The 12,039-nt window shown below is 27.0% G+C and overlaps 2 protein-coding genes and 1 long non-coding RNA gene across 3 annotated transcripts; all 3 read right to left on the reverse strand.

The window, feature by feature from the left end:
* Positions 1–5,221: 5,221 nt before the first annotated feature.
* On the reverse strand, positions 5,222–6,694 carry LOC112084617. Its single transcript, XR_002898287.1, has 5 exons — positions 6,514–6,694; positions 6,236–6,279; positions 6,073–6,148; positions 5,862–5,962; positions 5,222–5,558 (listed from the first exon to the last, which is right to left on the reverse strand). It is a non-coding gene; the product is annotated as an uncharacterized LOC112084617 (long non-coding RNA).
* Positions 6,695–7,584: 890 nt separating this feature from the next.
* On the reverse strand, positions 7,585–8,188 carry LOC18013651 (putative defensin-like protein 257). Its single transcript, XM_006418673.2, has 2 exons — positions 8,107–8,188; positions 7,585–7,890 (listed from the first exon to the last, which is right to left on the reverse strand). The coding sequence occupies exons 1-2, from the start codon at positions 8,162–8,164 to the stop codon at positions 7,739–7,741; spliced, it is 210 nt and encodes a 69-aa protein (XP_006418736.1). The 5' UTR covers positions 8,165–8,188; the 3' UTR covers positions 7,585–7,738.
* A 1,410-nt stretch (positions 8,189–9,598) lies between these two features.
* LOC112084658 (putative defensin-like protein 257) lies at positions 9,599–10,013 on the reverse strand. Its single transcript, XM_024153948.1, has 2 exons — positions 9,958–10,013; positions 9,599–9,743 (listed from the first exon to the last, which is right to left on the reverse strand). The coding sequence occupies exons 1-2, from the start codon at positions 10,011–10,013 to the stop codon at positions 9,599–9,601; spliced, it is 201 nt and encodes a 66-aa protein (XP_024009716.1).
* Positions 10,014–12,039: the final 2,026 nt, after the last annotated feature.

A 12,039-nucleotide genomic window follows, 5' to 3' on the forward strand; every position in this document is an offset into this window, starting at 1 on the left:
TAAGGAGTACTTAAAATCAGATCTAAGTTTAAGCTAGACAAACATGAAAAAAAGAAGTAAAAATAAATCCATATCTTTCGCTGAAAAAGGGTGAGATTGTAGATAATTATTGGGAGTATTTCCAAATTAATGTTTTGATTTAACAATAAATAGTATAAAAGACTTCTTGTTACACGTATACTAGAAAGAAAACCGATCAAAAACTATAAAAAAAGGTTCCGTGGAACTAGGACCAAAGCAACAAAATCGTTTTGTAGGTACGGATCAAGGACAAGGGGGTATCAAACTTAGGCACAATTGTTATTGAATCGTCCTAATAAGGTAAATACGTGAACGTGGCTAATTTCATGTCGTATGATTTGAACTAGATTGAAATTTATATGTTGACAAGGAGAAATGAGATACTAATAAACTTATCTCCTCAAGTGTAGACCTTGTTTACCAAAAAAAAAAAAAAAAAAAAAAGGGTAGACCTTGAAAAAATTGGTGATAATTGTTTTGTTGCATTTTTAGGTTTGAATCAAGTTATTTTGATTAATCTTATGAGTACTAACTAATCTTGAAATACAAATGAAAGTAGTTTTTAAGTCCGAAGAAAGACTCAAAATTGCAGTTTATTATTAAATGTAGTACGTGTTCTGGTAGTGTAAGAAAGTATTTTCTTGCCTTGCCTCCTCAATCTCAAAAGAAAGACTTGTGTGATGAAGACTTCATCACAAATGGACTTTCAGAATCAAAATCAAGATGATGTTGAGTTTGAGAACTTGGGCTTGGAAGAAACATCAATGCCTGAATCCATTGTTGTTCTAGACAATGATGAAAGTGGAGAAGAAAAAGAAGAAACCGTCTCTTCGAGGTCAAGATTATCATTGGCAAGGAGAGGCCTAAAGAGTAGACCTTGAAAACTGTTTTGTTTTTATTTGGATTGAATCAAGTTTGCAGATTAAATTTCAAGCATATGATAACTTCGACTCCAGTTAGTTGTCTTGCTTCTGCTCCAAGATTTTTCAACATCATTAACATAAACAAAATGGTTCAATATTGTTTCTCTAGTAATAATATATTAAGTATCTTTTATGTCTTTTAGCTAAAATATTTTGAAAATATTTTTAAGAAATGATATATGATGGTTGCACAAAAAAATGAAATACAGAATTAGATGAAAATTTTCATCATTTTTCTTAAATAAATAGATTAATATATATAATTACTTACTAGAAGTAATGACCAAAATGAAAATCAATAATGGAAGCTTGAGGAAAAAGTTCTTCATTTTCAAGTTTGGTTTAGAAATTTCAACTATGAAGTTGCGATTGATTCGTAGTATAAATTTAGAAAATATGAAGTTCAGAAAAATCATGTAAATAAGACATTTGTCAATAGTAGTCAAAATTCAAACACTAAATTATATTTTCTATAAGTGTTTAGTTATATTTTAACCAAAAATAAAAGCAAATGCCGTTGTAACAGAGAATTTAGTAGAGAAGAAAAGAAAAAACAATGAAATCTCAGTGGCATTGACTGGAATATCTTAACACTAAATAATTTAATTATCTAAGATAGTAATTTTTTTTCTGAAAAATTGAAAAGGGCTAAGTTTAAGTTTGTGAGACAAACATGAAAAAAAAAAGCTGAAAACAGATCCATTCGCTGACAAAGGATGAGAGTGTTGATAATTATTTGGAGTATTTCCAAAATAATATTTTTTTTATATTCATTATCTTGATTTATGTTATTTGTACTACGATATGTTTCAACTTTCATATGTAATACTATCTCAAATGCGGACAAAAGAGATTGGTTTGAAAGGCAGTTCAACAGAAAATATTATATTAATATCAAAAATGACTTTTTTAAGTCGAACTTTTATCGTGCAATAAAAAAATGGTAAAAAATTAGGACAAAAAGTATAAGATCTTCGACGAATTATTGACAAAAAGGTGTCAAACTTAGGCACAATTTTCACTGAACCGTGATGATAAAGTGAATATGTGACCGTGCTATCCATCTATATAGTTGTGTAGTGTAGTGATTTGGTATTGTAACTTAGCCCAGATGTTTTGGAGAAGAAATTATGAAAGAATGAGGAAGGTTATGAGTGAATGAGCTCAAATATTTACTTTGAAATATGGGTTAAATCTGCTAAAATTGTGAGAAAATGGCAAAAGTTTGAGAGAGAAAAAAAGAGGTTAGTTTGGTGTTTGACTTTGAAATCTATCTATTCTATTAAAAAAGAAGCACATTTGGTGCTTGCATCCAAATACTTCCAAAGTTTTTTTTATAATATTTTTATTTTATTTTTATATTTAATTTCCGAAAATTAGTTATTAATTTAGATATTTTTAGATTTCCTAAAATCGAGGTCATCTTTAATTTAAATTTCAAATTATTAGAAATTTAATTAAACTTAGTTACAAAAATTTGCATTCAATTTAATTTAAATTCAAAAAATTCAAAAAAAATTATAATTAAATTTTATTACGAAAATTTAGATAATAATTTTAATACTTTAAAATTTCTTAAATACAGGAGAGATTTAATTTAAAATTTTAAATTTAAATAATATTTTTATAAAAATGCATAGTAAATAAATATTTTATCGTATTTTATCATAATCAATTGGTCTAAAATATCAAATATTTGAGATTAATAAATATTTATATTATACAATAATATGATCGAACTGATTAGAGTTATATATATATATATATATATATATAAGGTCCATGAGTTAATTTATTAAAACATGTAAGATATTAAGATGATTTCAGACAATTAAACTAACAGGTTAGCCAGTTTATATATATATATATATGTATATATATATATATATATATTTTAATAGCACAAATAATAAATAAATATCTTATTATATTTTTTCATAATCAATTGGTCCAAATATTCTATATTAGTAAATATTTATAGGATAATACAATTATAATTATAGTCTTATACGGGTTAGTTTATCAAAACATGTAAGATATTAAAAATTATTTAAGACAACTAAACGGATGGATTAGCAAATTCATAGATATATAGTTTTTTATGTGTAAATCTAAATTCACATAATAACAAAATTTATAATTAATATTAGATCAATATATACTTAATTAACGCATACTCTTATTCTACTAATATACAAATTTTACTGTTTAAAATTAAAATATGATAACAATTTTTTGATTTAAACAAAAAAATAACAAAAACAAATTATATCTAAACAAAAAAAATAAATCAACTTATATTAGAAATAAAAGATAAAACATTCTTGTGCGGTCGCAATTTAATTAAATTTAATTACAAAAATCTGTATTTAAATGAATTTAAATTCAAAAAAATCAACAAAAAATATAATTAAATTTTATGACAAAAATATAGATAATAATTTTAATACTTTAGAATTCCTTAAATACAGGTTCGATTTAATTTTAAATTTTAAATTTAAATAATATTTTTATAAAACTGCATAGTAAATAAATATTTTATCGTATTTTATCATAATCAATCGGTCTAAAATATCAATTATTTTAGATTAATAAATATTTATATTATATAGTAATATGATCGAGCTGATTAGAGTTATATATATATCTATATATACTTAAGGTCTATGAGTTAATTTATAAAAACATGTAAGATATTAAGATGATTTAAGACATTTAAACTAGGGACTAACAAGTTAGCCAGTTTATATATATATATATATATATGTACATTTTTGTAATAGCATAAATAGTAAATAAATATTTTATTATATTTTTTTATAATCAATTGGTCCAAATATTCAATATTAGTAAATATGTATAGGGTTATACATTTATAATTATATTATACAGTTTAGTTTGTCAAAACATGTAAGATATTTAAAATGATTTTAGACAACTAAACGGATGGGTTAGCAAATTCATAGATATATAGATTATTTATGTGTAAATCTAAATTCGCATAATAACAAAGTTTATAATTAACATTAGATCAATATATACTTAATTAACGCATACTCTTATTCTACTAATATACAAATTTTTACTGTTTAAAATTAAAACATGATAACAATTTTTTGATTTAAAAAAATAAATAACAAAAACTAATTATATCTAAAAAAAAATAATGCAATTTATATTAGAAATAAAAAATTCTCGTGCGGACGCACGGGGTTAAAATCTAGTATGGGTTAAATCTGAAACTCTCCCTAATTATTTAGACTGATCTGTTTTAAGTTTTTTTTTTATGCATCATCAGATAAAAATCAATCAAATAATGACACGTGATTGAAAAATAGGGCTAAATGATATAAAAACGCATTTTAGGCAAATTTATAAAGTATTTTTTTTTATTTTTTGGATTAGAAATGTTTTTTTGAAATACCCAGTGAATTTCATTTCATTTCATTCGATATTTATTGTTGAATCAGAAGTTTTGATTTTTAAGCTACTTAGCTTATCAAAGTAGACTTCAGTAGACTTCTCTTGAAGTCTACTAAGGAAGTCTAATTAGGAAGTCTACTTTTTTTATTTATTTTAAAAACACATATTTTAAATATTTATAAATTTTTTTTTTAATTTTTAGGTTTTGACATGCGTGTTAGCAAGTGGTTGAACTACTCAATGATTTTCATTTGATTTAAGTCGATATTTATTGTGGAATCGAATTTTTTGATTTATAAGCTAGTTAGCTTGTAAAAGTAGACTTCTTCAACAGTCTACGGATGAAGTCTACACACGAATACGGATGAAGTCTACACACGAAGTCTCCAAACAAAGTCTTTTATATAAAAAATTTGTATCTTATGTGTTTGCAATAATGTAGTTCCTATTTTAGTTTGCTAGTATGGTTTACTTGTGTAATTTATTACAAGAATAGTTCAAATACCTGTTTTTCATCATTTTTTTAACTCTTTTTTTTGTTCATTGCTTCTTCATTCTAGTTTTTACCATATTCTCAAGCTCTGTGTCTTTCTAAAACAGACAAAAGTTTTTAAAGATAACAACAGTCCACATTATTTAAGTCTGTTGGACTAGATTATTTGCCTTTCGTCTCTTCTTATCAAATATACAGAATAGTTCGACTTGATTTTGTTATGTAAGAGTGTTATTGCTTTGTCTCTGAAATATATTTTGTGAATCTCTGAAATATATTTTGTGACAAATCTTCTATTTGAATGTTATTCCTAAAATTGAAATTTCCTGATTTTAAAGTAGCTGATCATGAAGCTAAAAAATCTGAACGACAACACTTGATTATAAAGTGACAGCAACATTACATGCAAGCCCAAAAAGGGCACGTGGTAAAAGAAGCAAACTTTGTATTTTCTTAAAGAGATCAGCCTCTCCCGAGATTTAGGATATTATTATACCATTATTGATTAAATGAAGATGTTACAAATGAAACACCATTACCGAGATTATTGACCTTGCTACAACCGAATCTATGTCACTTGAATTTAGAAGTAAACAGCTTTAAAAAGTTCGATCTAGCCACCGAGTAGCATCAAATCCTTTCTATAGTCACCAAAATTTCATTATGAGCCTCCCACACTGAGTTCCTGTGAGCTAGACCTGTACAACAACAATGCTTCTATCAGAGTAAAACCATAAGGAAGTATATATTGTGAAGCCAACATACAAAGGAAATCAAACAACAAGATCACACTTTCTACATTTTCCTTCATGTTTCTGTTAAAAAGCAAACGAAGCTACCAACGCCATAACACCATTACTAAGAATTCGTATAACCTCAACACATAAGTTCTCATTTAAGACCATATGATTTTAGGTCTAAGCATCCTCAAGCCCTTGATTCTTACAAAACGAAATCAAAATCTCTCTAGAAGAAATAAATATATGGTGAGCAGTGAGCACCTGCAAATAGGTTCAGCTATGGCGATACAAAGGCATGTTTCCATTATATATATGGCTTCAACTCCAATTTGCTATAATCCTATCCTTCTTCTATCCTTCACCTACGAAACCATTACAATTCCTCTTCACTGAGTTACAATGTTTCTTATGTATATATAGAAGTACAAAATCAACCTACAATATAGCAAAAAAAAAAAACTAATTTACTAACCATCACGAGAATCCTTATCGGCATCATCACCAAGATAATATTATTCATTTTGGATGTTCATCATCTTTTGATCATCCTGAGAATTTTAACAATGAATTAAAGTAACTAACATTGAATAGCTTATCAATAAAAGAATTCTCCTTTAAGAAAACTTAGCACGAACCTTCCCACCGTACTTCATCTTCTTGCTAGAGCGTCCTCTTTCACCTGAAAATCAAAATTACCACCCAAGTATTGGCATATTTTTGCTTTTCTCTGAATAATTCGATAAACCATTACAACAAAAATAACTAGGTATCCTAAAGATCTGGACAGGATTGCTTCTGTAATCAGGCTGCTTAGGAAGAGATATCGATCTCGCGGCAGAGGCAAAACCATTGATTTCTCTCGTATTCATCTTTCCATGGAAGATAAAGAAGAGATCGAGAGGAAATAACATACCTTTTAGGTCTCAATGTTATCGGCTGTGAAGGAGAAGAGAGATGCGGTAGATCTGAAAAAGTCACCTACAGAAGCTGCTTGATTCGCCGTTGTTGAGTTGTTGATACCGGATTGAAAGAATCTCTGAGCTTGGAAAAAAATCGTGAGAGAGGCGATGGAGGCCAGAGGAAATCGCCGAATTAGAGAGAGAGTTTTGAAAAAATTAGGGTTTTACGAGGATTCGTTGGTTTATATAGTAAGATAAAATTTCCAATTAAAATAAATATTTTTGGTTTAATTTGGATTTAATTTCGGTTTAAATTTCGGTTAGGTTATTTTATTCGGTTTAACAGACTTTTAAAACCTAAATATAAAAGTTTACAACTTTTAAAACCTAAATAATAAATTTATTTCTACTTAATTTAAAAAATAATTTATGTACATTTGGGTTACATTATCATTTAGCAATATGAAAAAATAATTTATGTACATTTGGGTTACGAAGAATTTATGAATGTAAATTTGATATCAAAATAATTTTTTAAAAATTTTAAAATTAAATTTCCAGATTTAATTACTTAGTAGACTTCATTTCGATAAAAGAAGTCTACTATTAGACTTCTTTTTCTCTTTAGTAGACTTCGTCAGGGTGTAAACGGTAATTAGAACATCCATTTTTTGTTTACTCATACAGGATTAAATGATCTTTTCACTACCCCTTTAGGTTATTTCTGCTAAATGTTTTTCATGAGTCTACGTTTATATTCAAAATCTTGTTTTAGGTTATTTTCAGGGGTCTAGTTTTATATACTACGATATATTTCAATTTCATATAATACTATCTTAAAGCTCAACAGAAAATATTATATTAAATATCAAAAGTGAATTTTTTAATCGAACTTTTACGTGCACTAGAAAGAAAACTAATCGAAAATACAAGAAAATGGTAAAAAATTATGATCAAGGTACAAGATCTTCGACGAATCAATAACAAAGGGATGTCAACCTTAGGCGCAATTGTCACTGAACCGTCGTGATAAATTGAATATGTGACCGTGGCTATCTTTATGACATATGATTTTAATTAGATTGATATAATTTTTTACTTTTCTTAGATTTTGAAAATACAAACGAGTAGTATAAAGTCTGAAGAATTGGTGAACATGTTTATTGATAAAAATAGATTAGGATGCGATTTTATAGTCAGATACATTCACATGTGCTGTAGTAAACATTGCAGACTCCATCATTTACATTCACATGTGCTGTAGTAAACATTGCAGACTCCATCATTGGGACATCTAAACGTACAGTCAATGTCCCTCTTGCAAGGTGGACCGGTGTTTACTTCGATTTTCTCATCAGTTCCACTTAGCACTCTTGATTCTGCTCCAAAATCTTGTCCATCATTCACATAAACAAAATGGTTTTAACGATTAAAAAACATGATCTTGTAGTATTTGTGAAGTTAAAACGATAGAACTAAATGTTTAAAAGAAAAACAAGGCTACTGTTGGTTCTAAAACAAACTTTTGTTAGTTGGAACATGTTTTCTGACCCGAATTAATCAATTTTACGATATATATATATATATATATATATAAAAATACTTACTAGATGTGATGACCAGAATGAAAATCAAAAGTGAAAGCTTGAGAGAAACATTCCCCATTTTCAAATTTTGTTTGACGTTATCAACTAGAAAATTTTAGTCACATACCCGTATATTTATAATTTGGCATGTCACTAAAGGCTAGAGAATTATTACATTACCAATTATTAGGGCCACTAAATATTGAATAATAAGATTCCTTTTTCAAAAGATGAAGATTTCTAAAATTGAGAGATTATAAAAATCTCAAAGATTTTGTGGATTTCTAATAAATCTGTGTACCCAAAATTTGGATTCTTTATAATAACTTCTATGGATTTTCGTAGATTCCTAATAACTTTTAACAAAATTGTCGTAGATTCCTGATAACTTCTTTTAATGTATAAGAGATTTAGAGGTTTTCAAATTTCTCTTTAATTGTATTTTTATAATTAAATTTAGTTTTTTAAAATAAGGAGTACTTAAAATCAGATCTAAGTTTAAGCTAGACAAGCATGAAAAAAAGAAGTAAAAATAAATCCATATCTTTCGCTGAAAAAGGGTGAGATTGTAGATAATTATTGGGAGTATTTCCAAATTAATGTTTTGATTTAACAATAAATAGTATAAAAGACTTCTTGTTACACGTATACTAGAAAGAAAACCGATCAAAAACTATATAAAAAGGTTCGGTGGAACTAGGACCAAAGCAACAAAATCGTTTTGTAGGTACGGATCAAGGACAAGGGGGTGTCAAACTTAGGCACAATTGTTATTGAATCGTGCTAATAAGGTAAATACGTGAACGTGGCTAATTTCATGTCGTATGATTTGAACTAGATTGAAATTTATATGTTGACAAGGAGAAATGAGATACTAATATACTTATCTCCTCAAGTGTAGACCTTGAAAAAAGTGGTGATAATTGTTTTGTTGCATTTTTAGGTTTGAATCAAGTTATTTTGATTAATCTTATGAGTACTAACTAATCTTGAAATACAAATGAAAGTAGTTTAAAAGTCCGAAGAAAGACTCAAAATTGCAGTTTATTATTAAATGTAGTACGTGTTCTGGTAGTGTAAGAAAGTATTTTCTTGCCTTGCCTCCTCAATCTCAAAAGAAAGACTTGTGTGGTGAAGACTTCATCACAAATGGACTTTCAGAATCAAAATCAAGATGATGTTGAGTTTGAGAACTTGGGCTTGGAAGAAACATCAATGCCTGAATCCATTGTTGTTCTCGACAATGATGAAAGTGGAGAAGAAAAAGAAGAAACCGTCTCTTCGAGGTCAAGATTATCATTGGCAAGGAGAGGCCTAAAGAGTAGACCTTAAAAACTGTTTTGTTTTTATTTGGATTGAATCAAGTTTGCAGATTAAATTTCAAGCATATGATTTTTACTAATCTTGAATATAAAATATAAAGTCTAAAGTCTTGATGGGTAAGATTTTATTTGGAAAATTAGATTACAAAGCGATAAGCACTTAGAAGCAATCACATGTGCCAAGGCAATCGTTACATTCCTCCCTTAGGACATTCGAAGCTACAATTTACATCTCTCTTGCAAGGTGGATGTGCCGCCCCAGCGGTGACGGTCTTATTTGAACTTCCGGCGATAACTTCGACTCCAGTTAATTGTCTTGCTTCTGCTCCAAGATTTTTCAACATCATTAACATAAACAAAATGGTTCAATATTGTTTCTCTAGTAATAATATATTAAGTATCTTTTATGTCTTTTAGCTAAAATATTTTGAAAATATTTTTAAGAAATGATATATGATGGTTGCACAAAAAAAAATGAAATACAGAATTAGATAACAATTTTCATCATTTTTCTTAAATTAAATAGATTAATATATATAATTACTTACTAGAAGTAATGACCAAAATGAAAATCAATAATGGAAGCTTGAGGAAAAAGTTCTTCATTTTCAAGTTTGGTTTAGAAATTTCAACTATGAAGTTGCGATTGATTCGTAGTATAAATTTAGCCATATAACCATACAATTATAGTGTGGCAGGTCTAGGATTGGTGTCAATTATAGTCAAGATTTGGAGATTTAATACATTATAAATAATAGAGGATATATACTAGTCAAATCTCTCTATAAATGTATTTGTAGTGTATAAATAGAGAGGTTTTAATGTATGAGAGATTTAGAGGTTTTTAAAATCTCTATAAATGAATTTTTATAGTTAAATTTTTTTTTGAAAATATGAAGTTCAGAAAAATCATGTAAATAAGACATTTGTCAATAGTAGTCAAAATTCAAACACTAAATTATATTTTCTATAAGTGTTTAGTTATATTTTAACCAAAAATAAAAGCAAATGCCGTTGTAACAGAGAATTTAGTAGAGAAGAAAAGAAAAAACAATGAAATCTCAGTGGCATTGACTGGAATATCTTAACACTAAATAATTTAATTATCTAAGATAGTAATTTTTTTTCTGAAAAATTGAAAAGGGCTAAGTTTAAGTTTGTGAGACAAACATGAAAAAAAAAAGCTGAAAACAGATCCATACCATTCGCTGACAAAGGATGAGAGTGTTGATAATTATTTGGAGTATTTCCAAAATAATATATTTTTGATATTCATTATCTTGATTTATGTTATTTGTACTACGATATGTTTCAACTTTCATATGTAATACTATCTCAAATGCGGATAAAAGAGATTGGTTTGAAAGGCAGTTCAACAAAAAATATTATATTAAATATCAAAAATGACTTTTTAAGTCGAACTTTTACGTGCAATAAAAAATGGTAAAAAATTAGGACAAAAAGTACAAGATATTCGACGAATTATTGACAAAAGGGTGTCAAACGTTTTTTTTTTTTAAATCAAACATAGAAACTATATCTTTTAGTGATTACCATTTTTTAATATTTCTAAACTTTACAAAAAATCTAACAAAATTATTAAAAGAAACACAATTAGAATCTATTTAAAAACTAATAAAATATTGTATGAAAAAAAAAGATTTAATTAAAAATCTAGCAAAAAAGTTTTTTAAAATTATATATTTTTTTATTTCTTATAATTTAGTATTAATCTCAACCACTTTTCTCTAACTCTCTCACAACTTTTAAAATTGTATAACCTCTTTCTTCTTCTTTATTCTAACTAAAAAATCATAGAATCATCAGGTAAACATATACTACTGTTTTCTAAATAAATACTCAATAAAAAATAACTTTAATCATATCGGTCTAAATTATTATAGTTTAATATTTCTCCTTATTGTCAATACCGTCTTTAAATTTAATAAAATTGATATTTAGTCAAATCTAACGAAAAAGTAAAAAACAATCAATGAAATGTCGAACAAAATGATGATATTTGTGATGTCTAAAATATATAAAAACAGTGATCAAAATTAAAAAAGTTTGTACGGTACTTAAAAAACTACGTCTAAAATACATAGAACAATGATAAAAAATCTCAAAAATATTTAAGCTAAATTATTTGGAGACTAATATATTTTTGTTTACTCTCTTTTATATTGTTTTTATGATAATGTTTTCAAACATTAACATGCATAATAATCTAACAAACAAATATATTCAACAATAAAACAAATGAATCTAAATTACTATTAGAATTTCAAACAATTAAATGAAAAATTATATTAGCCCGGACAAGACGCAGGAAAGTTAACTAGTATAATTTTAATTAGATCGATATTTGTAGCTTTTTTGTTGAACAAAGCGATTAGATTGTATTTTGATTAACCTTAGTAGTAATTTTAGAAATACAAACGAGTTGTATAAAGTCCGAAGAATTGGTGAATAATTGATAAAAATAGATTAGGAAGTGATTTTATAATCAGAAACAATAACATAGGCCGAGGTAAGTCTCGCAGACTCCATCCTTGAGACATGTAAACATACAATCAGTGTCCCTCTTGCAAGGTGGTCTAGGTGGACCGGGCAGATTCAGAGTCTTGCCAGT

Source organism: Eutrema salsugineum, unplaced genomic scaffold (genome assembly GCF_000478725.1).
Source record: "Eutrema salsugineum unplaced genomic scaffold, Eutsalg1_0 scaffold_4, whole genome shotgun sequence".
NCBI lineage: Eukaryota > Viridiplantae > Streptophyta > Magnoliopsida > Brassicales > Brassicaceae > Eutrema > Eutrema salsugineum.

Bases quoted from the DNA above. Each gene is read 5' to 3' on its own strand.
- LOC18013651 (XM_006418673.2), bottom strand. From the start codon at position 8,164: ATGGGGAATGTTTCTCTCAAGCTTTCACTTTTGATTTTCATTCTGGTC. The intron at 7,891-8,106 runs GTAAGTATTTTT...ATGATGGACAAG, and splicing joins CATTCTGGTCATCACATCTA to ATTTTGGAGCAGAATCAAGA.
- LOC112084658 (XM_024153948.1), bottom strand. From the start codon at position 10,013: ATGAAGAACTTTTTCCTCAAGCTTCCATTATTGATTTTCATTTTGGTC. The intron at 9,744-9,957 runs TAGTAAGTAATT...AATGATGTTGAA, and splicing joins TTCATTTTGGTCATTACTTC to AAATCTTGGAGCAGAAGCAA.